This window comes from Theobroma cacao, chromosome 9 (assembly GCF_053813885.1).
Source record: "Theobroma cacao isolate CCN51 chromosome 9, ASM5381388v1, whole genome shotgun sequence".
NCBI classification, from domain to species: domain Eukaryota; kingdom Viridiplantae; phylum Streptophyta; class Magnoliopsida; order Malvales; family Malvaceae; genus Theobroma; species Theobroma cacao.
In genome coordinates this window covers 3610106-3633434 of record NC_142647.1, presented here as the reverse complement: position 1 = coordinate 3633434, position 23329 = coordinate 3610106, and the positions used below count along the sequence as shown (strand labels likewise).

At 36.3% G+C, this 23329-nt stretch overlaps 3 protein-coding genes, 1 long non-coding RNA gene and 1 other non-coding gene across 6 annotated transcripts; 4 read left to right on the top strand and 1 right to left on the bottom strand.

Annotated features, from left to right (window-relative positions):
- The first annotated feature begins 264 nt into the window (after positions 1 to 264).
- LOC148760627 (uncharacterized) lies at positions 265 to 665 on the top strand. The gene is made up of 2 exons (XR_016028365.1): positions 265 to 338; positions 445 to 665. It is a non-coding gene; the product is annotated as an uncharacterized LOC148760627 (long non-coding RNA).
- Positions 666 to 2754: 2089 nt separating this feature from the next.
- TES (ATP binding microtubule motor family protein) lies at positions 2755 to 8772 on the top strand. Its single transcript, XM_018126467.2, has 15 exons — positions 2755 to 3011; positions 3292 to 3546; positions 3734 to 3823; positions 3913 to 4013; positions 4092 to 4205; positions 4304 to 4385; positions 4547 to 4614; positions 5232 to 5291; positions 5376 to 5500; positions 5712 to 5910; positions 6317 to 6454; positions 6540 to 6629; positions 6705 to 7613; positions 7731 to 8038; positions 8151 to 8772. The coding sequence occupies exons 2-15, from the start codon at positions 3318 to 3320 to the stop codon at positions 8476 to 8478; spliced, it is 2841 nt and encodes a 946-aa protein (XP_017981956.2). The 5' UTR covers positions 2755 to 3011; positions 3292 to 3317; the 3' UTR covers positions 8479 to 8772.
- A 169-nt stretch (positions 8773 to 8941) lies between these two features.
- EIF3K (eukaryotic translation initiation factor 3K) lies at positions 8942 to 12300 on the top strand. Its single transcript, XM_007012480.3, has 8 exons — positions 8942 to 9209; positions 9856 to 9912; positions 10192 to 10242; positions 10353 to 10415; positions 11016 to 11066; positions 11143 to 11209; positions 11692 to 11774; positions 11886 to 12300. The coding sequence occupies exons 1-8, from the start codon at positions 9078 to 9080 to the stop codon at positions 12087 to 12089; spliced, it is 708 nt and encodes a 235-aa protein (XP_007012542.3). The 5' UTR covers positions 8942 to 9077; the 3' UTR covers positions 12090 to 12300.
- A 465-nt stretch (positions 12301 to 12765) lies between these two features.
- TRNAP-UGG (transfer RNA proline (anticodon UGG)) lies at positions 12766 to 12837 on the top strand. The gene has a single exon. It is a non-coding gene; the product is annotated as a tRNA-Pro (tRNA).
- An 801-nt stretch (positions 12838 to 13638) lies between these two features.
- LOC18588217 (Phosphoinositide phosphatase family protein) lies at positions 13639 to 22343 on the bottom strand. Of its 2 annotated transcripts, none has more exons than XM_007012477.3 (16): positions 21541 to 22343; positions 21151 to 21355; positions 20893 to 21058; positions 20411 to 20633; positions 20200 to 20276; positions 19830 to 20017; positions 19632 to 19729; positions 19218 to 19351; positions 18937 to 19065; positions 18183 to 18546; positions 17462 to 17583; positions 17066 to 17176; positions 16081 to 16272; positions 15554 to 15730; positions 14914 to 15035; positions 13639 to 14444 (listed from the first exon to the last, which is right to left on the bottom strand). In XM_007012477.3, the coding sequence occupies exons 1-15, from the start codon at positions 21649 to 21651 to the stop codon at positions 14936 to 14938; spliced, it is 2397 nt and encodes a 798-aa protein (XP_007012539.3). In that variant the 5' UTR covers positions 21652 to 22343; the 3' UTR covers positions 13639 to 14444; positions 14914 to 14935. The 2 variants fall into 2 exon arrangements, with proteins under 2 accessions (XP_007012539.3, XP_007012537.3); XM_007012475.3 differs by having other exon boundaries at positions 14914 to 15025; positions 21541 to 22337.
- Between the last annotated feature and the right edge of the window lie 986 nt (positions 22344 to 23329).

Below are 23329 nucleotides of genomic sequence, written 5' to 3'. Positions count from 1 at the left end.
GGAGGAGGAAGAAGAAGAAGAAAAAAAAAAAAAATCAGTGGGTGGCTGTTTTGATGGTTTGTGGGTCAGAGATCTCAAATGATGGCTTTTGTTAAATTTTGGTTAATGACTTTTCTTACACTCCAAGCGTCACCGATATCTCTCCCATTGATTGTACATTTCCTGCTTTTGCTGTTGGGAGTTAGATCGCTGAACTTACTATTGTTGGGTTGTTGTTGTCTTTAAATTGTGGTTCGAGGGAGTAGGGTTTAAATCTAAGGTGGGGTGCCAGCTTTCTTTTCAGAAAAGATTATCAGCTCAACTTGCATAAATCAAATTTCAATGTGTTTTACATGCAGGTTTTTCCCTTTTTTCTTTTTGGATTTTTGATGAAATTTGGAGATTTGAAATCAAATTATTACATATTAAAATTGAATTTTTTTTGAGGCGGATTTAATCTTGTAGGTGTGGGTCTAATCTTTTGTGCTGGCTTGCATGCATGGTTACACACCCATGGGTTCGGTGGGGCTAAACCCTCTGACTTGAAGGCGAAAATTTGGGACCTCTCTCATCAAACGTCATATTTTTTTCTTGTTATCGTTACATCTGAGACTATGCTTTCTGGCTCTCTCTTCAGTTGTTTGTTTTCTTCTTGATGGCCTGGAATATATTGAGCCTTTTGCACATATCTCCTTCAAAGACTCTTTTGATTTTTGGTAAAAAACAACAACATTTGTTCCAAACATTGCAGGCAGGGGAGACCAAAAGATTAATAAAGGGACGCCCTTATCACATATATCATGGATCTTCCCTAATGTGAGACAGTATGACCCTTAACCGTGCCATACCAAGCATCGAAGTGTCAGTCTCATAGGCATATGAGCAATCTAAAAGGAGACAAGAAGGGATAATACGCCAATCTGATTTTAATGAAATCTCCCATCCAAAACCCAAAAAATAAAAAAAAATAAAAAATCATATAAATGAAGATTTGATTTCCCTTTAATTCTATGCCGTTCAAGAATAGAAATTTGACGCTCTGACACTTTGCTAAGTTATTCAATAATCAGCTGGGCTGTCAACTAAAAAATTCTTCATTGATATTCCACATTGATTTTGATTGATATAATCGGTAAAGTCTCTTTGTCTATATCTCATTATGATTAGGTAATTCTTATCTCAAAACAATTTTCATTTTTCTATTGATGAACCTTCTCCCATTCAAATATAAGCCGTTGCTTTTACATAAGTCGCATGTGCCCTTTGGTGATAAGACACGAGGGTCTCAACTCTGAACTCTCACCGTCCCCCCCCTAGCACGTTGTTTTATGGTAGATATTTAACCTTCCCCTCTCTCTCTGTTGCCACATTGAACGGTTCAGATGTGAGTTTTGGATTAAGATTTGACATTTATTGAAAGCAAATTGTTCCTCAGCCTTTTTTCAGATGGGGTCAACTAGATTTAATTCGAAAGAGACTGTTCATTCTCTATCAAGCAGTTGAGTGCTCATTCTCTATCAAGCAGCTTGATTAGTATATTTCGTTAACTATAGTAATAATTGGACCCCACGATGAATTAGTCCATAATTTTGGCTACGTGGGCTGGCTTTGATAATGAAAAAGCCCAAAGTAACTTGACTCTAGGGAAAGCTTTGCCACGTGGCACTCATGTCGTCCTCTCAAGTTCTAGTTCCGGATCATATTCCATTTCTTATTGGGGCAAGGCTTTAAAGAATATCCTATTTCTTTGGGTGAAAGTTTTGAATTTCCTACATTTTTTTCCACGTGTTGTGTTTATCGATGTTCATGATTGAAGAGGTTCCAAGCCGAAACAATGTGTTAGTTACTAGTTTACTAGTTCAATGGAATTTATCTTTGAGCTTTTAATACGAGAACTATAAGCGAGAGATAGGATTGAGCTCTTTTACCAAAACTTGTGAATTATAGCATGAGGTGAAACAAAAGGGGAACCAAAAGTTTCGGGGAAAGAATAAAGGGAGATTCCCACCATTAATTTGTGCGACGAAGGGGAAAAGAAGAATTTAGTTGTCCCTTTCACTCGTTTGCCAATCGCCACGCAAATAACGTATAAGAAGAAAGAATTGACCATGGGATGCGTCTTTGTTTTGTTTTTCCTTTCGATGCTACCATATTTGGAAGAGGACATGTTTCAAAAATATAGAAAATCCCCAATCCACACGTTTGTATACTCAACAAGTTTCTTCCTTCTAAACCACAAAAAACCATACAAACAAAAATACTTTTTACTTTTTTTTTTTCTTTTCTTCTTCCGTGAATCTCTCTTTCCTTGCATTGCACCTATGTTTTTTAGCTAAAGCATATTCTGTCTGGTAATAAAACGCACAAAGAACCCTTTATTCTCACAGTATCTCCAAACGTATGGGCCTCTCTTGTTTACATTTCTGTAAAAATTGTCAATCATTCACCACCTCAATTGCTTTACACGTAAAGAACTTCAAACTCGAGACTTCCACATGGAATTTGGGCCTTAAATTTGACGCTGAAAGTGATTAAGGATCAATCCCATAGACTTTTGAGACTTGAGGCCATAAATTGAAATTTGGGCCTCTGCGTTATACTGGTGGGCTCAAAGGCGTCCAACTTTTGTGAATGGTTCTGTTTGAAAGAAGGGAGCATGTGAAAAAGGGGGCTCCACCTGCGGTCCCAAAGGAAACGGACCCCACCAGTTCAAATTTATACTTGCCCCTATCAGGTGCGCGCACAGAACGGAAAAAAATATTAAAAAAAATTAATAATGCTAAAAAAAGAAACAGAAGTATCCGTTACATTCTCTTCCTTCTTCCTCCTCCTCTCTTCTTCATCTTTTTCCCTCGAAACAAACAAATGCAAAATTATTATTCCTCCCCAAAAACTCAGGTTTACTGGAGAAACCCTAATGAACTTTGATTTGGACTGTTGTTACGACGTCGTATTTCTCCGCATTTGTTGAATCTTTATTTTCCCCTGCGGCCTTCAAGAACTGAAGTTTTGAAAAGAATTGGACTTTCGCTGTAAGTTACTCACTATTCTTTCCATTCTTTTGCTGTTATTTTTTTTATTTCTTGAAAATTTTTCAGGTGAATTTTTGTTGGGTGGTTTTAAAAAAGTTAGCTTTAAAGTGAAAATGGCAATCAAGGAAAGAAAATAAAATCATGTAAAAAAGAAATAATTTTTTCCCAATTGATGCAGGTTTGATTTCACTGTTATTTAATGCTGATCTATTTTTTTCTTGGTAAAACTTAGATAGATTCTTGAAGTTCTTTAAGCTGATTCTATTTAATTTTAAAGCAGGAAATTGAACTGAGTTTATTAAAAAGATGGTTGGGACACCAGCCACGCCATTGTGTAAGATACCAAGGACACCGGCGGCGACCCCGGGAGGTCTCAAGACTCAGGAGGAGAAGATTCTGGTGACTGTTCGGATGCGGCCGCTAAGCCGGAGAGAACAAGCAATGTATGATCTTATTGCTTGGAATTGTGTCGATGACCATACCATCCATTTCAAGCATCCAAATCATGAACGCCCCGCCACGCACTACAGTTTTGGTATCTCTCACATTACTGTAAATTTGTTGTGATCTTCAATGATCTATGGTTCCCTAGCTTTGGGGTTAATGAATGTTATATTTTACTAATGTTAGTTGATGGCTAATGAGGAATTAAAGAAATGATTATTAAATTTCTTTTATTAGTGTTCTTACTAATTTTGACTAAAATGACTAATATATGGCAGATAGAGTTTTTGATCCATCATGCTCTACTAGAAAGGCTTATGAAGAAGGGGCCAAGGATGTTGCCTTATCTGCTCTCACAGGAATTAATGGTTAGATTTCTTTTTGTATTCCTTTTTTATTTTCTTTTCCCATCGGAGTAAAATTTAAAAACGGTGTGAACAATTTCTTCCTTGCACAGCAACAATTTTTGCATACGGGCAGACAAGTAGTGGGAAGACATTTACCATGAGAGGAATCACTGAAAATGCTGTTAAGGACATCTTTGAACACATAAAAAATGTAAGTTACTATTTGATAAAAAAATTGTTGTGTTGGGATTTGCTCCTGTCATCATGCTTATGTATTTCAATCTCTCAGACACAGGAGAGAGACTTTGTCTTAAAATTTTCTGCACTGGAGATATACAACGAGACTGTTGTAGACCTTTTGAATCGTGATTCTGGTTGCTTGAGACTTTTGGACGATCCTGAGGTATACAATGGAGCTTCTTTTCGCTTCTTTATTTTGACAATAAAGATTTTTGAAATTTTAACAGTTTCCATTTTGAAATTTTGTTTTGTAAAATACAGAAAGGTACCATCGTTGAAAAACTTGTTGAAGAAGTCGTCAAGGACAGCCAACATTTGAAGCACTTAATTGGCATTTGTGAAGGTAAATTTATAATTATGAGATGCAATTATTTACCTGGTTAGTCTTATTAGTTTAGCTCATATATCTTCCTACATCAATATTTTTGGCTCACTCATAATTTATCTTTAAATAACTTAGCACTTGTATAATCAATAACATTTTGTACTTAACAAACTCTGCAGCACAAAGACAGGTGGGAGAAACGGCTTTGAACGATAAAAGCTCAAGGTCACATCAGATTATCAGGCTGGTAAGACTGAACTGTTTCTTTTTTCTCAATTCATTTCAAATTCTATTAGTGGCTGCATTCTGTTTGAGTTAAGTAGGTAACCTTCCCTGTGCATTGCAATAGTTTTTTCCTTTTTCCTTTGTTTGCATTGGTAAAGAATGTATATAGAGCACTAGTAACTAATCTGTTCATTCCAATGCTTGGTCCATCTGTTTTCTTTCTTTTCCAAGTTTTACGTTTTATATGTGCCTGAGGATTGCACAAAGAAGGCTATCTTTTTCTGCATTCATTTTGTTCACTCTACCTCCCTATTGACAAAAGTATTCGTGAATTCTCATTTATTCGTATTAGCTTGCTGACACAAGTAGCAAGCAACTTGATTCATAATTGATTAAGACTTCTCATAAACTATCTAGAAGTGCTAGAGATACAAAGTTGTTCTTTTAGATTTGTCTTTTAATCAACTAATGAGCTCTCTCTCTGACACCTACACACTTGCACATTTGTCTGTGGTTTGTTTTGAATCACAACTATGAGCCACTGTTTTGTTGGTTTTATTTGTGCACAAGTACTATATTCCCAGTTCATATTCCATGAGTAAGGCGAAAACCTTACACTGCTTGGATCATTGTTTGCAGACCATTGAGAGTAGCCTTCGGGAAAATTCAGAATGTGTGAAGTCTTTCTTAGCAAGTTTGGTATGTTCAATAATTTTTTGCGTTGTTTTACATCCTTGATCATAAACCATGTATGGTTAGTTTGACCAAGACACCATATTGCAGAATCTTGTGGACCTCGCAGGAAGTGAACGTGTCTCTCAAACAAATGCTGATGGTGCAAGATTGAAAGAAGGTAGCCATATTAACCGCAGCTTGTTGACACTCACAACAGTGATTAGAAAGCTCAGGTGAGCTAAATTCATCTTGGGCTTCTGCATGCAGTTGTAGAATCAAGAAATTATTTCAAGAAAAAAATTTACTTTTATGTCATGTTTGTATGCCAATGAATAACTCTTCACATCAACAAGAAGTAATGTTAGAAACCTTAAATGTATAATTTTTTGTGGGAAATTGGAGTTCATGAGAATCTTGGTTTACTTCGTGTTTTTTTGTGTGCAGTGGTGGAAAGAGAAGTGGTCACATACCGTATAGAGATTCGAAACTTACACGAATACTGCAGAACTCACTTGGGGGAAATGCTCGAACAGCAATTTTATGTACCATCAGTCCAGCTTTAAGTCATGTAGAGCAAACTAGGAATACTCTCTCTTTTGCAACTAGCGCAAAGGAAGTTACCAACAATGCCCAAGTAAACATGGTAAGATAAATAGATAACTAACACAATTAGTATATTCCAATTTCTCTATGTTGTAAAAATGGACTGTTGAAGTTAATTTTATGGTGGAACCTCCTCCACATGTGGGTTTCAACTCCTAGAGCAAAGAGTGGCAGATAGCCCCTATTTGTTCAAGGGGGATTATCTGGTTACCAAAGGAACTGGATTAGGTTTTGTGACTTCTGAAAGTATTCTCTAGAGTTGCATGTTCAAAGCATGCTCATACATACATCAGATATATGTTTGTCTGATGTGCCAAATAATTATACAATTTTAATGTTGTCACTAAGTATTATGCTGTTCGCACAGCAGATTCTGCTCTTCATTCTAATTACTCAGATATAAGTCTTACAAACTTCTTTATTATTTTTGTGAGCTTTCTTTACAGGTTATTGCAGATAAAAGGTTAGTAAAGCATTTACAGAAGGAAGTAGCAAGGCTTGAAGCAGAGCTACGAAGTCCAGAGCCTTCTTCTGCTTCATGCTTAAAATCTTTATTGATGGAAAAGGAATTGAAAATCCAGGAGGTATACATGTTTCATAGAGAAAGCAGAAAAACAACTCTTCTTTATAGGAGTTGTTTTCTAACAGGGATAATGTTTTTCTTTCTAGATGGTGAGGGAAATGGAAGAGTTAAAGCGCCAGAGAGACACTGCACAATCCCAATTAGAACAAGAAAGAAAAGCACGCAAGGTACAAAAGGTAAACATATTAGCTAACTATGGTACCTATTTTCAGTTCTGTCATTTTCTAACTCTCATCTTATTATGTTTTCAGGGATTGAACCAAGGTGGTCCTTCTGGCCAAGTAGTCAGATGTCTCTCGTTTTCTGTTGACAATGAGCCAGTTCCAGGTGCTCCAGATGCTCGGCCTAGGAAAACAATTGGAAGACATTCAACACTAAGGCAGTCAGCCACCTCGACAGATCCATCCATGCTTGTTCATGAAATTCGAAAACTTGAGCAGCGACAGAGGCAGCTTGGCGAGGAAGCAAATCGGGCACTTGAAGTACTACATAAGGAAGTTGCCTCTCACAAATTTGGGAATCAAGAAACTGCTGAAACAATAGCAAAGATGCTCTCCGAAATTAAGGACATGCAAGCAGCTAACTCCATTCCTGAAGATATTGTGATTGGGGATGGGACCAACTTGAAAGAAGAGATCACTCGGTTGAACTCTCAAGGCAGCACTATTGCATCGCTAGAGAAGAAGCTTGAGAATGTTCAGAAATCTATAGACATGTTGGTTTCAAATCTTTCAAATGGTGAAGAGACGCCAGAGTTCAAGACCCAATTGAAGAAGAAGAAAATTCTTCCTTTCACGTTGAACAATAGTGCAAACATGCAAAACATAATACGGGCTCCATGCTCGCCATTATCTTCTTCCCGAAAGACAATGGAATATGAGATTGAGAACAAGGCCCCTGAGGATAATGAAATGGTCTCTCGCAGCCATAGATCGCCTGGCAGATTTAAAACTACTCCTCCAAAGGCTGATGATAAACACGCCTCATCAAGAGAGGGAACTCCCTCTACAAGGCAAACCAACTCAGTTGATGTGAAGAAAATGCAGAGGATGTTCAAGAATGCAGCTGAGGAGAACATACGCAGCATTAGAGCTTATGTCACTGAGTTGAAAGAACGGGTGGCAAAGCTACAATATCAAAAGCAGCTTCTGGTTTGCCAGGTGAAAACTGTCTGGCATCTTTAGTTTTTTTTTTTTTGTACATATGTTGAGTACTAGCAAATGTCTTGAAATTGATATTTTTGGTTGAAAATCTTCCCTTATTCCACCTTTGCTTAGGTGTTGGAACTGGAAGAATCAAATGAAGTTGGAACTGATGAGACAGACCGTATTCTTCAATCTCCTTTGCCATGGCATCTAGTGTTTGAGGATCAGAGGAAGCAGATTGTCATGTTATGGCACTTGTGCCATGTTTCAATTATACATCGTACGCAGTTTTATTTGTTGTTCAGAGGAGACCCAGCTGATCAGATATATATGGAGGTTGAGCTTCGAAGGTTAACATGGTTGGAGCAGCACTTTGCAGAGCTTGGCAATGCAAGCCCAGCACTTTTAGGCGATGAACCTGCAGGTTCAGTCGCATCAAGGTTAGTCATGTTCTTATAAAGGTTTATCCATGATTTTCTATTTTCTACGTTTTTTTTTTGTGGGATTTCTCTTCATCTGAAAGATCATGTTGTTTCTTGGTGTTAAATGCAGTATCAGGGCACTTAAGCAAGAAAGAGAGTATCTGGCTAAGAGGGTGAGCTCCAAACTGTCAGCAGAGGAAAGAGAGATACTCTACATGAAATGGGAAGTTCCACCAGTAGGAAAGCAGAGGAGGTTGCAGCTGGTTAACAAGTTATGGACAGACCCTTTGAACATGCAACACGTGCAGGAGAGTGCAGAAATCGTCGCCAAACTTGTAGGCTTTTGCGAGTCTGGTGAACATATCAGCAAGGAGATGTTCGAGCTCAATTTTGTTAACCCTTGTGATAAGAAGTCATGGATGGGGTGGAATTTGATTTCAAATCTCTTGCATTTGTAAACAACAATCATGTTTACTCGTATTCATTCTTTGTTATATTTTGATAAAATAGGATTATTTTGTCAAACTAGCTGACATAGAACCTCTGCTGACATCTCCCCATTGTAAATTTACCTTGGAAATCGAAAAATTGTGGTAGAAAATGGTTAGAATTTTCTTGTAAAAATTTTCCATCCTAGGGTTGATGTATGTTCCTAAATTATCCACAAATCTTTGTACTTATTGAATTGGAATTCTCTCAACCATTGCAACACACTCTTATGAAATATCTAAAATTTTAGATTATGGGTTTTATGTTTTGGTTTGCTGCTTTTTTTTTTTTTTTAAACTCCTTTTTATTTTGGCTTTAGAAAGATACATAAATGAAAGGGTATACCTTGGCAAAAGAAAAAATGGAGGGGGTATAAGAGTATTTTTACCTATTTCGTTGATGAAAGTGCCCAAGCTGCAAAGGCTTAACTTTTACCCTAATTAAACCCTTTCTCTCGCTTGCTCGCTCGCACTCTTACTCTCTCTGGATTGCCGTTGCTGAACCTGAGAAACAAGCCAAGCTACCCCTTTTGCGAACGTAACAGTTAGACAAAGAAGCCAACAGAAAAATGGGAAGAGAAACTCCAAAACAGCAACAGCAACAGCAGCAACAGGTTTCTTACACAGTGGAGCAGCTTGTGGCCGTTAATCCTTACAATCCCGACATCCTCCCCGATCTCGAGAACTATGTTAACGAGCAGGTTCCTTTTTCTGTTAACACCAATCAGTTGTTTCAGTTATAAATTTTCGCCATTTGGATAAATTTATAGTTATTTCTTTTTAAAAAGTGGTTTTTTAATTCGTTTGATATAAAAGTTTTGAGCATCTCGGATTTTGGGTCTTATATTTGGTTGGATGAAGTCCGATTCGGCTTTGATTTGGATGGATGCTGGCATTATGGCGACCTAAATATGCTTGCTTCTTTAGTCTTTTCTATGGATTTTTGTACATTTAATTAATGGGTAATGTTGAAGGGGCCTGTAATGTGACTATTATCGTTATTGGTGAAGAATCTTAATATACATGCAGTAATATCTGGACTAGAACATTTGGACCATTCAATAACGAACAGCTTCTTATATTTGCGGTTAGACTGAATTGTTATGAAATCCTTCATAAGTTTGATAAAATCTTTGACTTTTTGTTTGGATCCTCCTGCTGTGAACCTAGTAGGATGTCTGTAATGATGCTTTATCTTTTAATGGTGGAATGTAACTTATTTGGGCAAGCCCCTTAAATTCGTTTTTATACTTGAGTGAGAAACGAGTTTTAAATTAGAAGTGGGAAAAGAACACACTCACATATAGTGGAAGTTGCTAAAATGATAACAACTTTTATGTTTAATAGGTCTCATCGCAAACATACAGTCTGGATGCTAATCTCTGCCTTCTTCGCCTATACCAGGTGTGGTCATTCTCTCTTCTTCTGTCTTGTTTGTTAGTGTATGTGTGTCTGTCTGTATGTGAGAGATAGAATGGAAGTGAGAGAACACCGAGGTCTCTATTCTAGTTGAATGTGGTTCTTTATACTGTATAATGTATTATTTACATTTTTAGTTTCATACTGGTTATTATTTCTAGTTTATCCTGTCTTAAGAAGGAGAAAGATATAATGTAATTCAGGTTAAAAAAACTTGTAAGTTTTTCAATTGTTTCTAATATGAAAATTTTTTTGTCCCTATAGTTTGAGCCTGAGCGTATGAGCACCCAAATTGTTGCTCGCATTTTGGTTAAGGTATGTTTAGGCCCTTCCTCTATCAAATTAGAATTATGGATCAATTTATTAGTGTGATATGTGTTTCTAATGCTTTGTTTCCTCGTTCCCAACCGACTACTTTTGTGCAGGCCCTTATGGCAATGCCAGCTCCAGATTTCAGCCTTTGTCTCTTTTTGATTCCGGAGCGAGTGGTATCATTCTCACAGTATATTTTCCTTTTAGCTTTTCGTTTCAACTACATTTAAACATCAGCAATTAAGCATGTTTGAATGAGCATTGGCATAGGCTGCTGGCCTTGGGTCTTGGGCTTCATCAAGTTTTGTGTTAAATTATGACAGTCTAGACCTTCCGAGAGGCGAGGTACTCACATGTGAATTACAAACATGTAATCAAAGAAAATTGGGAAATAATTGATTGTCGTTATCCAAAAGAGTTTACTAAATTCTTGTGTCATTTTAAGTCTTTAATCATTGCAGTAATATAAAGGTACATTTTCTTTGTTAAACTTGAAAATTTCTTCTATGTTCTTTAGCAGTGCATAAGTCCTGCCTATGTCTACTGAAAGTAAGTTATGATAAGTTAAATGGTTGACATTTTAAGTATGTTTGCACATACATGCACATGAGAACTATTTATGTAAGCACATTCATGCGTCAAAGAGATCATAATTGTAAAATCTGCAAATTCTTCTTTGTTTTCTATTTCATCATTCCATATTTAGCAGAAAAACATTTTGGCCAACAGTAAGTATGATTGTGTTTTTCTAAGTAATTCTTTGTATGTGATATCAGCAAATGGAGGAGCAGTTCAAGACACTGATTGTTCTCTCCCATTATCTGGAGGTATGTGTTTGTTCTCTTCACTAATTCATGAACAGTAATGGGATGGATCATTTCATTCTACCTATGTCATTTGCAGACAGGAAGATTTCGCCAGTTCTGGGATGAAGCAGCTAAAAGTCGTCATATAGTTGAGGCTGTGCCAGGTAATAATAAGCTCTGATGTTATGACTTTTATGTATATAATGTCTGCATTTTTCATTTGAATGGATGAACATTACCGGCTTTTAAGAATTATTGCAAAATGTGAATTTTACTGAGAAATGTACAGAGGTTCCTTTACCATGGAACATGTATACATTGTAAATTGAGATAAACTAGTGCTTGGACTGGTGGGTATTCATTAGTTAGACTTCTGGCCCTTTTCCACTGGGGCATTGAGTGCAGGATTTTTATGTTTGTCTGATAAATTTATACATGGGTGTAGTTGAGGACATGTGTCTTGTTTTTGCTGCTCTGAAGACAACATCTGATCCTCTATTTTTGTTATGGTAACAATTGGATAGTCTGGCTGTTAACTATTGTCATTTACGAAGACATTGTTCTTTTATTGCTCCTCTGTTGTGTATGATGCACATATTCGTTTGTGCCTTTTAAGTGTGTGGTTTACCAGATGATTGAATGCCAGGTTTTGAGCAAGCAATCCAGACATATGCAATTCATGTCCTTTCTCTGACTTATCAAAAGATTCCTAGACCTGTACTTGCTGAGGTATTTAGAGCTCATTTGTTCCATATGCAATTCATGTTGTTGTGATTTGACCATCTATCTTCATTATTTGTTATACATATGAACTCGTGCTTTGGTTTGGGTGTGTGACAGGCTATTAACATTGAAGGTTTGTCCTTGGATAAATTCCTTGAACACCAGGCAGCCAACAGTGGTTGGATTCTTGAGAAGGGTCATGGCAGGGGTCAACTAATAATCTTACCTCGGAACGAATTTAATCATCCTGAGCTGAAGAAAAGCGCCGCTGATAGCGTTCCATTGGAGCACATCACCCGTATTTTCCCCATTCTTGGCTAACCTCCTCTAGGGACGAAGAATTTTCAGAGTTATTTCCCTTATATGTTTCAATGATGTTGGCATGCTGCCACCCTTGCTTTTTGTTTTTATCTTGGATATAGAACAAGCAACAAACTATTTTAGGATAGACTTGTCAACTTTATCTCAAAAATTTTCTTTTCTTTAGTTTTCTTTTATCACTCATCAGAATATAGTTATTTATTATTTATCATGCAGTGAGCCAGCCTCTCCTGAAAATTTCTCTTAATATGTTCTACTTGTCTATGAGCAAAGCCTTCCGAGAGGTACAAGTTTATAACTAAAAGTAGTTGATTTACTTACCATGTGAATTTCGAGTGGCCGATGTCCATTCTCTATCACAGCACTATCTTTTCTCTTCTCTTTAAATGTTAAAAATTATTGGTGAATTGCTTGATTGCACATCAATTAAATGAGATGGAAAATTTTAGCAGAAGACTGAGGTCGGCAGTTCTAGTAAATATTTAACAGGGATATTACTGTTACAAACAAGGATTAGGAATGGAACATAGAACATTTTGTAGGCCACAGTGGTAATACTTTCAGGTTGAAATCCGAATGAAGTATTGCAACTCTGGGAATCGCGAGAGTTTGAACTATTTAGATTTCTTTGAGTTTTGTAGTGGTAAGATGGTGGCCACATGTGCAAAACAAAGGCGGGCGTTTGGTCTAGTGGTATGATTCTCGCTTTGGGTGCGAGAGGTCCCGAGTTCGATTCTCGGAACGCCCCCGTCTTGTGGATTTTTTGTCATTTGTTGTAGGAAAATAAAGATAAATAGAAATGTTTTTTTAATCTTTTCAGTCTGGTCGTCATTTATTGTAGGAAAATAAAGATAAATACAAATGTTTTTTTAATCTTTTCATTCTGGTCCTATCAACAGACAATACGACAAAAAGCGCAGATCCTTGATAAAGTCATCATAAAAATGCCTGGCTATTGTAAGTCGAGTCTTCACATGACAACAGAATGAAATAGTTACTCCACTTGTACTTTTGGAGCTCACGGGTGCTGACTGCTAGGTGCTAGCCCTGAGAGTACGACCTTGAACCAGCAAGCCAAAAGAATGACCCTGGGGAACCCGGGCAGGCACCAGAAACTTAACTCCACTCGGCTGAACTATCTAGCCTTGTGGGCCATTTAAGTCTAGAAAGTAACCAGGAACGGACCTTTATTACGAAAAGCTAGTCTTATCTTGTTCTATATTGGATCGGCGCTCTGTTTCAGTACTAGGAAAGATGGAAACTTGTTCACAAATTGTATAACTGAGGATGAAGAGGCCGTAAATTGGACACTGTGAAAATCACATCCCAATAGGAGTCCAACTCGAATTGGTAACTAATTTGGAAGAAGAGTATTTCTTTTCTTAGAGTAGTCATATGTTGTACCGATAATTTTTGTTCCAAATTAGTAACAGTTATGTGTTGAAGGAATGTGCTGGAAAAAGAGGCAAGTTAACAATTATTACTAACATTACATGTTACATAGGAGCATCAATACCTTTCCAAAAAATATATACTATAGAAGCATCAATTCCAAAAATCTACTCTTCGGGGCATTAGATAATAGAAAATGGAAGAGATGATCTTAAAATAAGCTGGCAACCATTCAGTAATTAAGGCTAAGCCACTGCCTAGAAGGTTTTACGCTACTTATAATAGACCACAAAAGAAAACCCCACTATTGAAACAAGGCTTAAAAAATAAAACACGGCTGAAAAATAAAGGGAACACGAGTCCTAACACTGGTCATTCCTCCAAATACTTTTAAACTGCAACGTCTGGATAAACTTGAAAGGAAATGAAAGAATCAATGACCTGAAATCCTAGAAGTGGAGCTCTTAGAAAAGCAGAGGAAGAAAATATTTACAATACTGAAGCCTACGACGTCCGATGAAGGAATTAGAAAAAAGGATGAGCTCCAAAAAAAAGAATAATTTTTTTTTAAAACTGTTGACTATTTACTCTTTTGTACGAGTATCAGTTTCTGGTTGAGGCTTTTTCAACAAGGAATCAATGCCGTAGTCATACATGGGGGCCAAAACGACTGCTTGTAGAGATATCTTACATAAGAGTGCCAGTACAAATGCTTCTTCCGCTTCTCCCCTGATTTTTTGCTACCTAGATTGGCCTAGTTGATGGATTGCATCAGTTTCAGCAGATTGAATCGATAGAGCCATGGGCATATATGCCATCAAATTGAGGAAAACAAGCAAAACTTTAATGGCAAAGCATCTCTCCATGGTTTACCCACTGCACAAAACTATCAGAGAATTCCTCGAGGACATTGGAATTCTGCGAATTAGCAAAGGATAGCTCAGTTCCTGTCTGCTGCCTTCCCTACATAAATATACAACAAGGGTTAGCCATTACCTTGTGCATGGGGCAAACTCATAGCTGCACTTTCTAGGTTCCAAAGAGTTATCCGTCGTGAGTAAAATATTTTTCTATCACATCTAACATGTTTTTCTTAGTCTTTTCCACCATTGATTGCTCTCTAATTTCTGAACATCATATTATGATATACTGCAAAAATGGTAAAAAGAGTGCAAGCACCAACTTACTCTTCAGGAAAGAATAAAATTTTGTTTAGAGTTTTATTAAAGAATCAGTAAGCACGAAATGAGACAGACAGTCTCAGCAGCATCAGATGTAAAACTATTATAGTTAGATTGAGTTGATAACAAAAATTTGATCCATATATGGTGTCTGTTTTTTTTCAATGATAAGATCTATATATAGTTTATACTAAAATATAACCATAAAAGTAAGATCACAAGAACTTTCTACCAGCACTACAAGTACCAACCTTCATACTTGATCCATATTCGCTAGAGGATGGGGTTGTTTCTCCCAAAATTCCATTGACAACATTCTCCGATGAAAGTCCAGCAACTGGAGAGCTCGTAAGGACTGATGACCTGCAAATAACTACGACAATGACTGAATCGTATTTTTACTCTCATTTATTATTTATGCAATTTATCCCATGATCTTATAGAGATTAAAAGAAATTGAGAAAACCGGCTCATTACTCTCAAAAATGCAGAATTTCTATCCTTACCTTCCATGTACAACCTTACAGAACAAGTTGTGAAAGAGCAGCACCCTTTCTGTGTTTGTACAACCTTGTTGGCGGTTATTGCACTACTATTTCAAGATACTTTTCTTAGTACATCAAGAGATTGTAACTGAGCCCTATCTTCAATGACAACTATGTTATGGGATTGGGGAAGGGCAGGTTCAATTCCAAATAATAACATAAATAACTTCATTTTTTAAGTTAGTAGCACTTTTAACCTACAGTACATGAGACAAGGACAAGTGTAAAAACAGAAAATACCATATAGCTAAAAGTGTATGCATTTGTTACGAGAACATCTCATGCTAATGCAGCCTTCAAGGTTGAGCTTTAGAACATCCATGAAATACAGTAAACAAAAAATTACCTCTCAAATGGTTCATCCTCGCACGAATTTCCAGATGATGAAAGCCAGTCTAGGTCAACAAAGTTAGAGCAATTGAATGCATCCCCATGTTCATAGAAGAAAATGTGATCAGTTTCAAGACAGTGATCTCTTTGCATGTCTCCAAACAGCTGCCTTCGAGGCATTGAGGGCGTACACCTTCACAAAGAATTTGAAGATAGCCTCATCAAGATATTTAATATGATGATAAATGTAATATGCTACATGAGATCCATTAATTATGTTAAACCGTGAAACATATGGTACCAACAGCTGATTCACACCGCAATATTTAACCAAAAATTAAATTTATGAAAGCATTGATACAAAACAGTAGCTTGGCCAAACATGTAGATAATAAAGATTAAAAGATCAATGCGAATGAAACTGCAGATTCCATCTCATCTCCTAACATTTTATGGAGAATAGATAGATGTGTCATCAATTAGAAACAGATGACACAGCAAGCAGGGAAGGACATGCAACAATGAGAATGGAAAGCAATGAACCTTGAATATGATATATCACTTTCACAAGTTGATATCTCAGGTGATGAATCTGAAAGGCCATTACTTCCTCCCTGTGATCGGTCAGGCATAGTTGAATTGGTAAATTTCTCTTGCTTGTCATTTGTGGCTGACATAGGTGACCCCGTTTGACGAAGAATGTTTCCATCAGAAAAGGATCTTTTGAAAAGCGACCTGCAAATTAAGGATAAGATAGTGAAGAGATAAGCAGCAGCAAAATCCTCTTCCCAAGAGACAACATAAAAAAAAGTAAGCAAAAATATTCAGATGACTAAACAGAAAATCAAAACCAAAATAAAGAAGAAAAATAAATGCAAATAAAATGTTGATATTTCAGCACCATATCCACATATCACCTATTAATTCATTATGTCAGATCAAGAATGTAAAACTGTGAACAGGAATCATAAGACTTTGTTTGCCAAAATTGAAGACCCAAGCAACACAGAGTCATGCTGCAGACAAGAGTACCATCAAACTCTTAGTGCCACGAACTCCATTTGTTTTGACAAATTAAAACTTTAATGAGAAATATTAGTAGGAATGTAAAACCAATTAAACACAACAGCAAGTCTAACCAATCTATTCCACCAAAGTCCAATACAGAGGCTTTAATGAAAAAAAGACTCCTTCAGGAAAAAAAAAAAAATTCAAACTTTATCCATCTCCATTCCCCAAGACCACAAAGTTAATGATGAAACATCTATACTAGAGGTACCACATTACTGTTTGGCTGTGCATTCTCACAAGTTCAATGGGCTGCTCATACCGGCTTACTGTCAAAACTCAGATCAAGTCCATATAACAAAAATTTCCAAATTAATGAGAAAGTTGAGCATTCAAATCTAGAAACTACAAGAAGCATATTGATATAGCTGTGGTTCCCAAAGAACAAAGAATGGAGGATATTTCTAGTTACAATTTTATGCCCAGTCAATAAAGTTCAAGATTTTCTTTTGAAAGATACCTTCCATCTTCATCCACAATTGTTAGCCCATTTCTTCCCCTATAATGCTGATCTGAATCCAACTCCCAAAGTGCAGGTTTACCAGGCTGGGGCTGGAACTGCCCAAGGAATCTGCACAAAGGTGTTATCAAAAAATCACTTCAGATCTTAATAGCACATATTTAATAAATGAATTGAAGAAAATTACAAAAGAAATGTCAAACTGACTAAATTTCAAACAAAGGAAAAATGTGACCCTTTTATTCCAATGCAGCATTGGATGTATTAACCCAAAAAGGCCAAATTCGTATATACTTCAAACTTGTAAAACAGGAAACTCCAAAACCATTCAGTGTTATGCGAGGCAGCCATCAATTTCCACCCAAGAAGTAATACAAACACAAGACTGAAACTTACACATTAATTGCATCTTGTTTCTCTGCATCCATATATGCATTGCTATAATATCGTTGAAGAGTTCTAAAGAACTCCTGGGACTGGGTTGCTGCTCTCCACTGACCCCTTCTCTCGGAGAATATCTGCATAAATATAAAAGAAGAGAGAGTTAACTGACTAAGGATTGGATTTAGAACTAACCTTTGACAGGCAACAGAAGTATGGTACCGGAATGAATGTCTTGAGTAACAATGAAATTAACTATATTGCCCTCATTGCCCATTGCTTCTCAGAGTACAGACATCACAATCGCATAAAATTCTCAAAGGTTGTTTCAAATCAAGTGAAGTCAGATTATGCCTACCATAATTTCTCAATCTCAAGTCAAAAAAAGAAAATGCATGTAGCATAGAATGCATTAAAGATTAAATTAACAAGTTCAAATATCAGGAGTTTTGAACTCTAAGAAAAGGAACAACCTTATTTCTATCGAAATTTGTTAACAATATGGTTCTTGATTAAATTCTAGAAATAACAAAACCCAACTTAGATAAGCCTATATCAATGATGCGAATTTCCAAATTCACCGCTAATAAATCTTAAACATATATATTTGGCATTGGCAGCTTCAACCAAAAAGAAGAAGAAAAATACAAACCGAAGACAAAATGTAAAGAAGCCCACTCTATTCCAACTTCGGAAATTGCATATGGTTGCAAGTAGCATCACAAGTTGGAATTACCTTATGATGAGCTGCTGAGCCACCATATTGGTGTGCAAGTGTGTCACCCATTCTCTCATACAAATCCATTAATTCATCTGCCAAAGGATCATCTAGGTCTATCTCTGTGGTATCTTTAATCCCTAAAGCATGAAGCTGGTGTCCAAGAGCAGCCAATCCATATGCATACTGCGCAACATTTGTGCGATCCAGACAGTCTATACAGTTGGTCCTGAGCACACCGCTTTGGATTGTGGGAGGCTTGACAGAATGATTTCCATTAGCAACATTATTATCTCCAGAATAATTCCCCTCTAATCTGTTAGCATCCTCATTAACATTGTTGCAATATTTTGTGGGTGACATGTCACCATCACCGATATTCCTGCATCATATTTTCAGAACCAAAACATCATTTTCAACTAACAGCAAATAGCAAAATACTAATGATCAATATTTTTACCATGGCCTTATTAAAACCCCACCAAAATTACATTACTATAAGATAAAAATTCCAAAGTAAGCATTCCTCTAATGCAAGAATCTAACACGTTGCAAATTTGAAATCCTAACCCATGAAGGGGTTAAAAAATGTAAGTGAGAAGAAAGAGAGATAGTGTTTGGTGTCTGGACTACATTCCCTATTTAAAAAGATGTCTTGGTAGGTTAAAGTACTTTTCCACACCAAAAAATTGCAAATAAAAAGCTAATTACAACCATATTTACAAACATTTCATTTATGAAACATGTAGTTGTTGAAATATGACAAACTTACTCAGAATAAGGCCATGCCATGCACTCCTCAGGTCTCAAGGCTGATGTCACCCGACAATAAAAAAAACCTGTTAGCGTTAATACATATGCAGCCATTTTGCCCAAAAAGAGTAAAACATTTGTCGCTTTTCTGTAAGGAACAAAAACAGTTGTGCTGGTTAGGAATCAAACTATAAAACTAAAAATAAATTAACACCAAAGAGCAAAGAGGAAGGGATAGAGTGGGGGAGAAAGGAATAACACACAAGTTAGGGAACAAAATAACAAGTTTAAGACATATACCCCCGAGAATGTTTGTGCAGATCCCAGTGAAGGAACCTCAATTGATTCTCTTTCGACAAATCTTTATTGATAAAATCAATTGCATTTGCAAACTCTTGACGAAGAATGGATTCTCGAGGCTTCTTCTCTTGTGTCTGCTCATCACACAAAGGCAATCATATATAGAATCTGATTATCAAATCAGTCATATCATAGAAGCTACATCTACAAACTCCCCAACCCAACTCCCATCTCTGTTCCTGAAGAAATGGTACTATTTCAAGATTTTCTACCGCATGCAATATCTTTATTAAATATAGCAGCTTATGAAATAATAAAAGAAAACAAAAAGATGGAACAGCTTGATTCTAAAGAAACTGATGAAGGCAAGTAGAAAGACCTAAAAGGGATACAGGGTGATATTATTAAACTTACCTTAATCAAATTCAAAATAATTATAGGCTTGCCATATCTCTCGACAAGATTTTCGAAATGAAGTCTGGTTGCTTCATAATTTTGGTCCTTCTTTGACACTGAATAAAGAGACAAAGGATCAGTGCTTTTATTTTTTTGAACAAAAGAAAAATGCCCGTAGCAACACTTGCAGTGCTCTAATAGATTACAAGCACTTACGTATGATATCTGGTTTAATATTCAATCGTGAGGTTTCTTGTGACCAAAAGAGTGGGATTGAGCCTCGGTTCTGGACAATGGAAGTTATTTGTGTGGGAAGCCCATCAGGGACATCCTCAAAGACAATCTGCTCTGTCTCAACATCATTGGCTACTCTGCCTTTTTCATCTACTCCTCGTTTCAGATACCTAAATGCAAAATCAGATGCAGATTAAAACAAGAAGTTTAAACCTTAACCTTCCATAACCATATTACAGACAATAAGAATAGTAGTAAGGGTAACCAAGTTTGATTTCATCTCACAAGGTACAACAACAACAATAACAATAAACTAAGCTTTTTCCCTGCTAATGGGGGACAGCATTCTTACCTGGTACCTGCATAGTGACGGGATCGTCTCGCAATGAGCGTAAGTTTGAAATCCCGTCCAGATACAGAAAGTGTGGCCTACATTCATATAGCCCGATGTCAAACTATGAAGCTTGCAAAGAAATAGTAACCATCCATCTATTGACCACAACAGAACTGGTAAAAAATATAAAAAAGGTAATGATAACTTCAAATGAGCAACCATCCTTAACCTGCTTAAAGAAGCCATACACCAATGCAACCGTCCATAGAGTATTCTGAAGGTGATTGCGGATCCCTCGGGTCAGGAACTCATTCCAAACAAACATGGTTTCATAAGCAACCTGGTCTGGTTCACTATTATACAAGTTTTCTTGAAGACTACACATTACATGGTATGAATAGCTAAAGAAGAAGTTCTTTGTAAGATCCACAGTGCATAGGAGCTTCTTGTATCTAAATAAAAAATGAAACAATTAATATCACATTATAAGCTCATGAAATGCATAGCAGAAAAAATGCTTAGCTTTAAGAAATGAAAACAAAGGAAGCTAAAAAAGACATTCCCAAGGGCTCAACAACCAGCATAGAGAGACAAAATCACATGCCAGTAGCTTTCTACTAATCACATAACAGAACAGAACATCTTTCTGCATAACATTCATGACTTCCTAGCAGTAGACAAAGTATATTAGCATACAGAATAGAAGAAGACCTGTTCTCATTCTTAGAGTCAGCAAGGCTTGAGTTAACAGTTGAATTTGGGAGGGGAATCATCTCACACTTTGAAACCGCATAGACATTGTGACCACAAATTGCACCAATCTGTCTTCGTTTTGTAATAAGCAGCATATAGTAAGGCCCCAAAAATTTAATAAATCCTAAAACACAAGAAAATTATATAATTAGCTAAGCATTTACATACATTAATAGTCCCCTAAAAAAGTCATTACAAAATTTTCATCATCCGTACCAACAATTCCATAACAGACCGTAACGAATTTCAATCCACCAGTGGATTTATTTCCTTCATGTATTCGCCTCAACAATTCAAAACATTCACCCTCTGTATATGAGGTAGAATCTTCGCGAATGTTGAGCTCAGTAGGATCAAGCCGGTCAATCTTTAACACTCTCCAATAAGTTCTACTCTTATCCCTTCCAATCATATAAAAGTTCTGTACACAATATCACAATGCTACCAGTCAATAAAATTTAGCCACTGAATTTAATAGTTCAAAATTAAAGCAATGCTATTTTAAGTAAAATTACATCTAAATTAAGTTATTAACAACAAAAACTAATGAGATCAAAGTGAACAGAAAGAATAATAAAATGAAAATAGAAGTAAAAGAAGAAGTACCGATCGAGTTTCGTAGAGTCTGAATTTCTGCATACACGTAGAAGTTTGAGATTGGGAGGAGCTCTCATTATTGTTAACATCATTACAATTTTCTGCTGCGGATGATTCCATGATAAGCTTTTTATTTTTTTCGTCTTCAATTTCTGGCTTCAGATCTCCCCGAGCCCCAGGCTCAGGGAATTTATCAAAAGAGCATGCACTAAGGACGGATTTTTTTCTTTAATTTCTTGTTTCCGTTTGGGAGAAAATATACAAAACTTATTCCGGAATTACCTTATTCTTGCCAAATCACAATCGCTCCTCCTTTGCATAAAATGGAGTTTGGCTGCTTCAAATACAGCATCTTCGAAATGAAATGGAAACTCAGCTATATACTTTTTACCTCTCCTTATTCCAGTTCCGACTATCTTTCCATTCACGACCAAACAAAAACAAATGCGAAACCCGAAATTTTCCCAAACTTTCCCAAACGCGTGAGAATTCGTGATTTTCTTCAATTACAACCGGAATTATAAAGATCAAATAAATAAAAAAATTATATTTATTTTACAAAATAAAAGCAAGTAAATCGTGCTTTTATTTTGAGCAGCGAGAAGAGAAGATCGAGCGTAAAAAAAATAATAAAAGAAAATAAAAATAAAATAGATTTTCGCAGGTTCGAGAAAAAAAATTTTGAGACGGAAAGATAGCTGCTATGCTAATATTATTGATGATGTTATTGTTGCTTAGCTTTATTGCAGCTGTTTTTTTGTTTTTGTTGTTGTTGAAATGTTTTTTTGATGATGATGATGTCGTGTTTTAAGATATAATAAGAAAAAAAAAGAAAAAGAAAAACGGAAAAAAGGAAGTTCTCTCTCTTCTTCTTCAGATCCAAAGTAGAACAAATGAAAACCACAAACTTCGGTGATCGCTACATCCACATATTATATTTACCTTATGGTATATGAATATTATTTCTTTTTTTTTAATTAACATCTGTTGGGCAATTATATGGGGATTTGATTTGATTTTTCTCCGCTGACCTAGGTTGATTAATTTATGAGACCGACTCAATTAGTCGGTTAACAGCCTTATTTATATCTTGGAATAGTTCTATTGCTTAACAATGGGAACACAACATGTGTTAAAAATGATGAGTCAATTATTTTCACCTCTTTTTTTTGTAAATAAGCATTGCCAATGCTTAAAGATCACAAAATCTTTGAGAGAATTAAATGATACATTAAACATTTTAATTTATCATATATTTAACTACTTGCAAAATAAGCACAGTTAAAGTGGTAATTATTAGGGTTAATAAAAATGGTTGAAAGATGGTTTAAGTATGGTTTTGGCAAAGCTAGCTTGCCTGCTTTCCTTTGGGCTTGGAGGATTGGTCTGCAGTTGAATTGGAGTTGGTAATTTGGTGACAATAAAAAGATGGGTGACGTGGCTGAATGAGGAGATTTTATTAGCTTTATGCGAGGTGTAACCACCAAAAGCATGTGACCCGGCTCAACTCAATTGGACTCAAAAAGCGGTTCTTTCAATTTGACTTTCTTGGCTGTGTGGTGTGTACCATCACCCGCTTGTACCAAAATTTGCCAAATATGCATGCAAAAATTTTCACTTTTTTTTTTTTTGTAAAACTAGTATTAATGTAAATAAATAAATGATAGTTGTGAACTTGTAATGTAAAGTCTGTGCAATCAAAGCCAATTCCTAGCTGTTGTTTCACACAGTTGCTTCCACGACTGCAGCTCTGTTCTAACTGTCAATTTAATATAACTTTCGAAAGTTGCCAATTGCA